The following is an 8,441-nucleotide window of genomic DNA, read 5'->3' on the forward strand; positions in this document are numbered from 1 at the left end:
ACTTTCTCACTAATTAAAGCAAAGCTCTTTCCTACGCAGAACCACATGAATAGTCTTGATCAAAAGCTGAAATTCCCGCTGGGAGTGATGTGGTGCCAGGATCCTAGAAGTTTTAGGAGATGCAGCTAGGAGAAGAGGCTGCAAGTTTAGATTCCCATGGTCAGATTTTGTTAGGAAGCTTTTGCTTATAAAGAGGTTTCAGGCAATACTAGTCCTTAAATACTCAGCTGTATGGACTCATTTTAGATATGAGCTTCCTCAGTTAAATACTGTCGAAGATAAATATGAGTAAGAAGGAGATTTATTTATTTATTTATTTTTAAGGCTAGTTCACATTCTTCCTTCGTTTTGGGAAAAAGAGTTCTGTGTCATGATCTCTGCAGGATTCTACTCTTGTATGTCTAAGTGAGTGTGTAGATTTTTATTTTAGATAATATTTTAAATTTTTCAATAACTCCTTTTTATCAAGGAAGCAGATGAGAGAATGGTAGAACAATGAAAGCTTTCAACTCTTTAAACATTAATTCAAACTTACACTGACAAATAAAGATATTTGAGGAAAAAAAGTAGTTAAGCTCTTTTTGAGGACTGATATTAAATGTTTTTGATGGACAGGTTGTTCATGGAAATCCTGAAGTATTGTACAGATTGTGATGAAATTCAGTTTAAGGAGGATGGATCATGGGCTCCTATGAGATCAAAGAAGGAAGTCCAGGAAGTAACTGCCTCTTACAATGGAGTTAATGGTAAGTCATGTTTTGCGGTGTATGGACTGAATGTCAACACTGTTGAAGCATTAAGTATTGATGTTTCTTTAACTTTTTAAAATGCTCATTTTTTGCATGTGTATTTGTAGCTTTTACTGATCATTTATGAGAAAGATTACTTGAGTAATGCCTGTTTGGGACTGATGGTACTTTTAAGTTATTGTCAACATTATCTAATTGTGTTGTCTTTTCTTCTAAGTTGTAAGCTTTCTTTATGAAGGCATATAAGAAGCTATGATGTTACGATGATTGTAGTGTTGTCGTAAGCCACAGCTTATAATGTTGACTTACTTTGTATAGGATGCATAAGCTCTTCCTTGGAACATCAAGTATCTTCTCACCAACAGTCAAATAAAAATAAGAAAGTAGAAGTGATTGATTTAACCATTGATAGCTCATCAGATGAAGAGGAGGAAGAACCATCTGCAAAGAGAAGCTGTCCTTCCATATCTCCAGCATCACCGTTAAATAATAAGGGGTGAGAATAAAATATACAGGCCAATGCAGACAGAATATACTCACAACAGAGAGTAGTAATAAATTTCAAAAGAAGTTGTATCTAGAAAGTTCTGGATTTGGATTTGGATCCTGATTTTGTAGCTTATAGTAAACGAATTTGATCACAGGTCACAAGGCATGTGAAGATTGGTATATAGTTGAGTTGTTAAGTGCGTAACATGGCGCAATTTTTCAGTTGCATTTGTGAAAATGAGTATAAAACAGCGCAAAAGGTTGTAGCTTAGAAGTATGTGTTTTGCAGATCTGGAAATGTTTCTCTTCCATAGAGAAATATAAAAGCAGCACATACGGAGGGAGAGAGAGAGACAGAGCAATGAGAAACATGGGTGTGGTATGGGAGTGTGTGGGTTTTGCTGCTGATTACTGCCAGTAGCATAGTAATGAAGAATGCCAGAACAACCTGATTACACCTAAGTAGCCAAGCTGTTAATAGTGCCCTGTTTACATACACATGTAGAGATGAAAACTGAGGCTAAACAGAAGGGACCCTATTGTTGAAGTGATTACTACTCCAGTAATGTGAATGACTCAGTGATCACTTAAAACTCCTCAAGACCTTTTTGACTATCTTCCATTGCTTAGTACATTGTAGAGTATAAATGTTGTGGTGTTACACAGATTCATATGGGGTTTTTTGGTTCAATATACCTTCAGGATTGTCTTGTCCTGACTTAGGAATGTTTGTATCATATTCATAGCAGAGATGCCAATACCATTTGTAGTGAGATTCATCAGTGTCTGCTGCTGGAGATTGAACTTTCCTTTGCTTTTAATTTTACTAAACTTCAACTGTCTTGGACCAAATTAACTTTTCTGATAAAATGTCATTGTGAGAAGAAAGCTTGGAGAACATGTGAGCTCATGTCTCTTCCACCACCTTTCAATCCCTACAAGACTCATTGAGGTGCTGTAGCATCTTGATGCTTTCTAGTGAAGCTTTGAAATTTAGTAGGGGAGTTGTTGTTGTGCACATGTCACAAAGTTCATAATGCGTATTGAGAGGCTGAGTTTGTGTTAAATTTGAAAGTAGGCCTGCCCTGCATGGGACAGCCATAGAAATCTTCAAATGCTGTTCTTTTAGCATTAAAGCCAAGACTATATTTTACGCTTGTAACAAGCCTTTGTTTCTTCCAGCATTTTAAGTTTACCCCATCAAGCATCTCCTGTGTCAAGAACACCAAGCCTTCCTGCTGTTGACACCAGCTACATCAATACATCACTTATCCAAGACTACAGGCATCCATTCCATATGACACCTATGCCTTATGACTTGCAAGGTGAGCTTCTGACTCTTTGTAGCTCTAAGTGCAGCTCTCCAAGCAGTAACAACTATTGTAAAAGGATTTAAACATGCAGTCGTTTGACAGTCCAGTAGTGCAAAATACTATTTTGCATCCACAGAGGATGAGATGGTATTTTAAAAATAAAGAGGAAAAAAAAAAAAGACAGTTTAGGTTAGAATCTTGAGGTTTTAAAAGGCTGATATTCTGCGAGCTTTGTTAGTGAAGAGAATCTGAAATGTCATCAGTATTATGCTGATTTTATTTCAAAATAAATGGAGGAAAAATGAGGAGGTGCTTTTTTGTTTTGAGAAGCTTAATTTTTTTTCTTTGGCTCTTTACAGGTTTAGATTTCTTCCCTTTCCTGTCAGGAGACAATCAGGTAAGTCAAGGAAAATCAAGTCATATGGCAGATACTCTTTTCTGAGAAGGACTTGCTGGCATGGATGTATAGGCGAGGAAGGAGCAGATGTATGATGTAGGTGTAAATGCAGGCAGGCTGCAACTTTATTTTATACACATAGGAACTGTGACCAAACATAAGCATTGTTTAAATATGGGTGCAGGATAAGGCAATACAAAAGATGAACGTTTCGGTTCAGTCAGCCACTGTTGTGTTGTGGAATGACTCTGGGCCATGGCTGAAGGTTCACCGGCCACCTCCTTAGTTTTTCAGGCCTGAAGTCTGACTTTGGCCATCTGACAGTGCTGGGCCCCACCAGTGAGACTCTTGACAGGCCTTTATACAATTCGGAGAGTCAGGGGCAGCTTTCTGTTTTTTCCGAGGCTGCATGCCTGTTGATACCATGTTTGCCACCTTTCTGTAAATACTGACTGAAATGGGCTAGGTTGATGCTGGCTCCTCCAGCTTTGGGAACTTAAGCAGGTCATTCTCTAAAGGACTCCGGGGTGGCAAGTCCTCCCACCTGATCGCTTTTCCTCCTGTGCCTCCAAGAAAAGTGGGCTGGGGTGGCTCACCTGCCCTTTGTCATGTCTGTTCTGCAGTCTCAAGCAGGAGAATTGCACTAAATAGAGGGGTACTTTCATATCGTAATTAAGACCAGAGCCTGCACAATAGAATTTAGATTCAGAAAAGCTATCTTGGTATTCAGTAAAACATAGATATGAGAATTATTCTGAAACAAGTAGTGCAGAAGTCTGATGCTGCACTGATATGGCATAATTATACCAGTGCATAAATGTTGGGGAACAAGGTATGTTTCTTCATAGCGGAAAGAAACATCGAGAGCAAAATTACCCTACTGAGAGATTGTATTTAAAATCTTGATTCTTGATAGCTAAAGTTCTTGCCTTTCAGGAGCTGCGCAGCAGAGAGTATAACTTGGGACAGCCCTTGCTGCCGTCTAATTGGACTAAGCGTGCTATTTCTAATTTCTATGCTTTCCTCCACCAACAGTGATTAGCACATAGTTTCACCAGCTGTGGTTGGTCTGTGACTTTTGAGCAGAGGAGAGGGATGACAAAATGTTTCTTTCAGTTTGGGGGAATTTTTCCACCAAGGAATTTTTTGAAGAGGTAAAAGAGTGCTGCTTCTTACCATTCCTTACTGGTTTGGGTGTCTTGCAATACTGTTACTTTTCTAGTGTTTGCTCTTACTAATAGTAGTATTTCCAGTTTGTTTTGGCTTCAGAAATCAGGGGCTGCAGAGGTAAAAAGTTCACTGCATCAGTCCGCTTACCTTACAGAAAGGTTGAGTAGACAAGCTGGTGTGAAATCCAGAAGCTGTCAGAGCTTTAGCTTACAAATACCTTATTTTGTGCTGGTCTGAATCAAAACTATGGTGTCTGAAATGTAACTTGAAAATGTTGTTTTTCCCCCCAGCATTACAACACATCCCTTCTTGCTGCTGCAGCTGCGGCAGTTTCCGCATCAGATGATCAAGAACTCTTACACTCTCGTTTTTTCCCATACACTTCATCTCAGATGTTTCTCGATCAGCTAAATGCAGGAGGAAGCAGTTCTCTGCCAGCCACAAATGGTAGCAATAGTGGCAGTAACAGCAGTCTTGTTTCCTCCAACAGCCTGCGAGAGAATCATGGTCATCCAGTTGCAAGTAGGAGCAGCACGGACACGGCGTCTATCTTTGGTATCATACCAGACATTATTTCGTTGGACTGATTTTTGGAGTAAATGAACTCGTCAGAGGAAATCTTTGTGCTTGGTTTTACTTTATGTTAGAAACAGACAAGTTTTTTTTCCTTTTTTAGGGAAAAAAATTTATGTGTACAGAGAACAAAAGTATATTTTCAGTTTTACTTTTGTATATAAACCTAAGATGGCCTCACTGGTAAAAATAAGGAAAAAAAAAAAAAACACAAAACAAAAAAAAAAGTAACAAAAACAAGGAGCTTCAGTTCATTTTTATGGATGCTGAAGATTTTACACCTGTGCATTTGTCATGTGAGTTTTTTTTTCTCTCTCCCCCCCCGTTTGGACACAAATGGCATTATTTTCTTCACAGTAACATAAACGGGAAAGGAGCTGAACTTTTAAAGTTCAAACTTGTGAGAGGGTTTTTTTCTGCTCTTAGAGTCATTTACCTTTGGTGGTGGAATCTAATTCCTCCATGCCATATTTAGTGCAGATTTTGTTATGCTTAAAGCGGAGTAAACCCTATCCAAACTGTTCCACAGCATCCCCTCTGTTTGCAGGACAGAGCCTTTCAGGAGTGGGTTTGGTTTTTCAGGATTTTTTTTTTTTTTTTGTCATTTCTGGTTCTGTGTGACCCTCTTTAATTCCATGCTTTAGTGAAGCATGTTGCAAGCTCATTAGTGCACCAATTACTCTTGAGGGCCAGACTCAATAAAATCTCAGGCTGTGGAATTACTTGGCTGTGCTTATCTGGGACAAGACAGAGAATTTTTATAGAATCTAGCCCCGAATAAACTCATTGACACATTGGACTGTAGAGTTTTGTTTCTCAGAACTTACTATGAAATCCTTTTAAAATAACTTAAGATCCTAATCAGCAAAATATTAAGCATGTGTCAATTTTAAATTTGTGGAACTGCTTGTGCTTTAAAGTTAGCCATGCGTGTATAAATGGCCTGTTGGATTGAGGCCCATTGTGTTCTGTCTGGAGAAACCTACTTTTAGCTACAGTAGATCAAATTTCTGCTTAAAAGTGATCTTGTCAACAAAAGGAAGAAAATACAAATATCAACACACTATTGCATGGTTTGTGCAGCTGATAATGGTCTTGGTACACTGTCTTCTGAGTTTGCATTCATCAAAACTAATATTAAATGTTGAGTGTGAGTCTCTTAAACCAAAACCCGACCCAATAAAAAAGCCCCACCCTGTAGCCCATGTACTCAAACATATTGCTATCTACTGAAGTCTCTTAGGGTAGTGGGTTTCAAAATTCAGTTTTCTCTTTTTGGCCTTGTAATTATTTTGATTTCCCTGATTTTTCAGTAGGCTTTTGTTGAAGTTTGAGCCATACTTACTTCCAGGTTTTGTTTTTTCTCTCTCTCTCTTTTTTTTTTTTGAAGTTGTGCATGACATAGGAAAATCTTTTTTTAGAACTGATGGGTCATTTGGGCTGATCTGTTCTTATTAAAGAGTGAAAAGTGTAAATAGCTGGAATGCAGTTTTTCAGGAGATTCTTTAAAGTAAGAGAAGGGGGAGGGAAGGAAGTGATTCTCTTGTGTCCCAAAGTCCATGTCAGAGAGAATAAATATTTCCTCTGGTGTGAAAAATATTTTTATAACCGGTTGAAAGTGCAGGTAATGCGTTTATCAGGAAAGAGAGTTAAGGAATACTAAAATTAACAGATTCTTGTCTGAATTTTTAATGTCCAAAACTGTTGATTGCAGCTAGTTGCTTTGAGCATTGACAAGGGCCACCTTTTGCCTATGAAGTTGTCTCAAAATCTTGCATTGATTAAAAAAGAAAAAAAAAGGAAAAAAAAAGGGAAAAAAAGAAAAAAAAAACTTTAATCCAAGTAGCATTAGGTATTGCTGTATGATCAGTCGTATGGTTATTTGAAAGGTTCACATTATGTGGCATCAAAATGGTTTTTAGTGTTTTTACAGCATCCCTCTGCCACTAAATAGTTGACTTGAATTTTGAAAGCAAATGTTTGTGTTTATATGTATATGTGTGTGTATATATGTATTTATAGATCTGTGTGTGTGAGTTAAAAGTGAGTTAAATAGTTTTTCCCATGCATGTGTATTTCATACATATCTGGCTGATATATATATTTCACCATACACCAATTTTATAATTTATTAAATGTCAGTTAAAAAATAAATAAAAGGATAGAAAATGGGAAATACTTATTTTTTAAACTCAGTCTGATTTTGAAGTGATTAAACCTACACTAGGAATATATCTCGTACATTTTAGTCATGAATACTAACTTGGTGACTTCAGAGCATATGCTTTGCTATAATACCGTTTGTAAATCTGGAGTACGACTGCCATCTGTGTATCCAGGAGCGTGTGTGTCCCCAGCTTCTGAAACACCTAAGAGAAGTTCAGGAGAGCTTGTGGCTGTTTTACCGACAATTGTGGCAACGTTTCCATTGACTGTATTGTTAAAGACGACCTGAAGAGCAACTTATGACACTTTGGCAATGGTATTAAAATCTTGTTAATTCACATATAAAATTAAATGTGGCAAGTGTGTGGTAACACAGAATCTGGCATCTTTGTGCCTGTCTTAGCTTTTGGAAAGTGAGGTCAGCTGATGACGTCTTCCATTTCCTCACAAGTTACGCTGAAGGGAAGGAAGGCTGCTCAGTTCACCGTTGTCGTTTTTTAACCTCATTGCTCTACAAAGAAGGGACAGAAATGTTCTTAAGTCCTCCTTTGTGGTATTAATCCCATATGCTTTGTGAGTATTCCTGTTTCATGCTAGGGTGTTCTTTATAGCTGATAATTCTCTGTGCCTCTGACCACAGTTAACATTGCTTGGTAGAAGTCTCAGTCTGAGTTCTCGACAAGTTCCCTGCAAATGTCACTCCAAAACTCAATCTCCAGTAATTCGCATCGTATCAAAGAGGCAGTAGAGCAACCCGGGGTGGCCTGGCTTGTGGTGCGTGTGTGTCTGTGCTACGTAGGTGCATGCCCACGCGAGTCGGAGTACGTAGCTGTTTGAAGAGCAGGGCGGAAGCGGCTTTGGACCGCTCTTTAGGGCGTGACTGATGCATCCTTTAGAAGATGGAAAAACCGCGCCAAACGATAACCTATGCCGTGCGTTAAAAACTTCGTGGCGCTTCTGTGATGATAGCTGTGGCAGGCTTGCCCCTGCCTCTCCATGGCAAGGATTCGATAAGGCTTTCAAGGACGGGATGACTGATGGATTTTTTTCATTGGACTCTCTTGGACCTGCCTCCCTATGCAGAGCTAAGGGCTGCGAGGAGAACGTTTTGAAAATTAATTCTTTGTTGCAGTTTAACATTTCAGGGTTATAAGCACATGTTAAATAGAAAGGATTTTGTTTTGTCAGTGTAACTGGTTTTTTTTTCTTTCTTTTTTAACAGAGCTTAGATTTCTAACAAGGGAAAATTGCTGGTGGTCCCCGAAAGTGCTGCTGTTAATTGTTTTAATTAACAAAGGGAAAAATGTATATAAGCAGAATATTAAAATTACCATTAATTCCATGAATTTAAATCTGTCATTCATTGCCTTAAAACTTTCTCTTAGTTTCCATACGGCATGCCAAACCAGTAAATGGCTTTTAAAAATGTATAGTAGACCAATGTCAGTTTGTATAAAAGTACCAAGTGAAAATATTTATTATATGCATTGGAAAAAAAGAAATGGTTTACCTATTGAATGTTACCTGTTTATGTAGAAATCTTTAGATGTAATAAAAAGCATTCAGTTACGTTGTGTTTCCTGG

At 38.1% G+C, this 8,441-nt stretch overlaps 1 protein-coding gene across 2 annotated transcripts in view; it reads left to right on the forward strand.

Annotated features, from left to right (window-relative positions):
• The window catches only part of PIAS1 (protein inhibitor of activated STAT, 1), a 34,359-nt gene extending 29,485 nt beyond the window's left edge, over positions 1–4,874 (forward strand). The window contains exons 9-13 of one of the 2 annotated variants that reach the window (XM_009695526.1): positions 616–746; positions 1,068–1,245; positions 2,421–2,563; positions 2,911–2,948; positions 4,409–4,874. In XM_009695526.1, the coding sequence (XP_009693828.1) occupies positions 616–746; positions 1,068–1,245; positions 2,421–2,563; positions 2,911–2,948; positions 4,409–4,705 (787 nt within the window). In that variant the 3' untranslated portion in view covers positions 4,706–4,874. The remainder of the gene's footprint in view (positions 1–615; positions 747–1,067; positions 1,246–2,420; positions 2,564–2,910; positions 2,949–4,408) is intronic. The other variant, XM_009695528.1, reaches the window with a different exon arrangement.
• Positions 4,875–8,441: the final 3,567 nt, after the last annotated feature.

Source organism: Cariama cristata, unplaced genomic scaffold, assembly GCF_000690535.1.
Source record: "Cariama cristata isolate BGI_N322 unplaced genomic scaffold, ASM69053v1 scaffold5902, whole genome shotgun sequence".
In the NCBI taxonomy this organism is placed as follows: domain Eukaryota; kingdom Metazoa; phylum Chordata; class Aves; order Cariamiformes; family Cariamidae; genus Cariama; species Cariama cristata.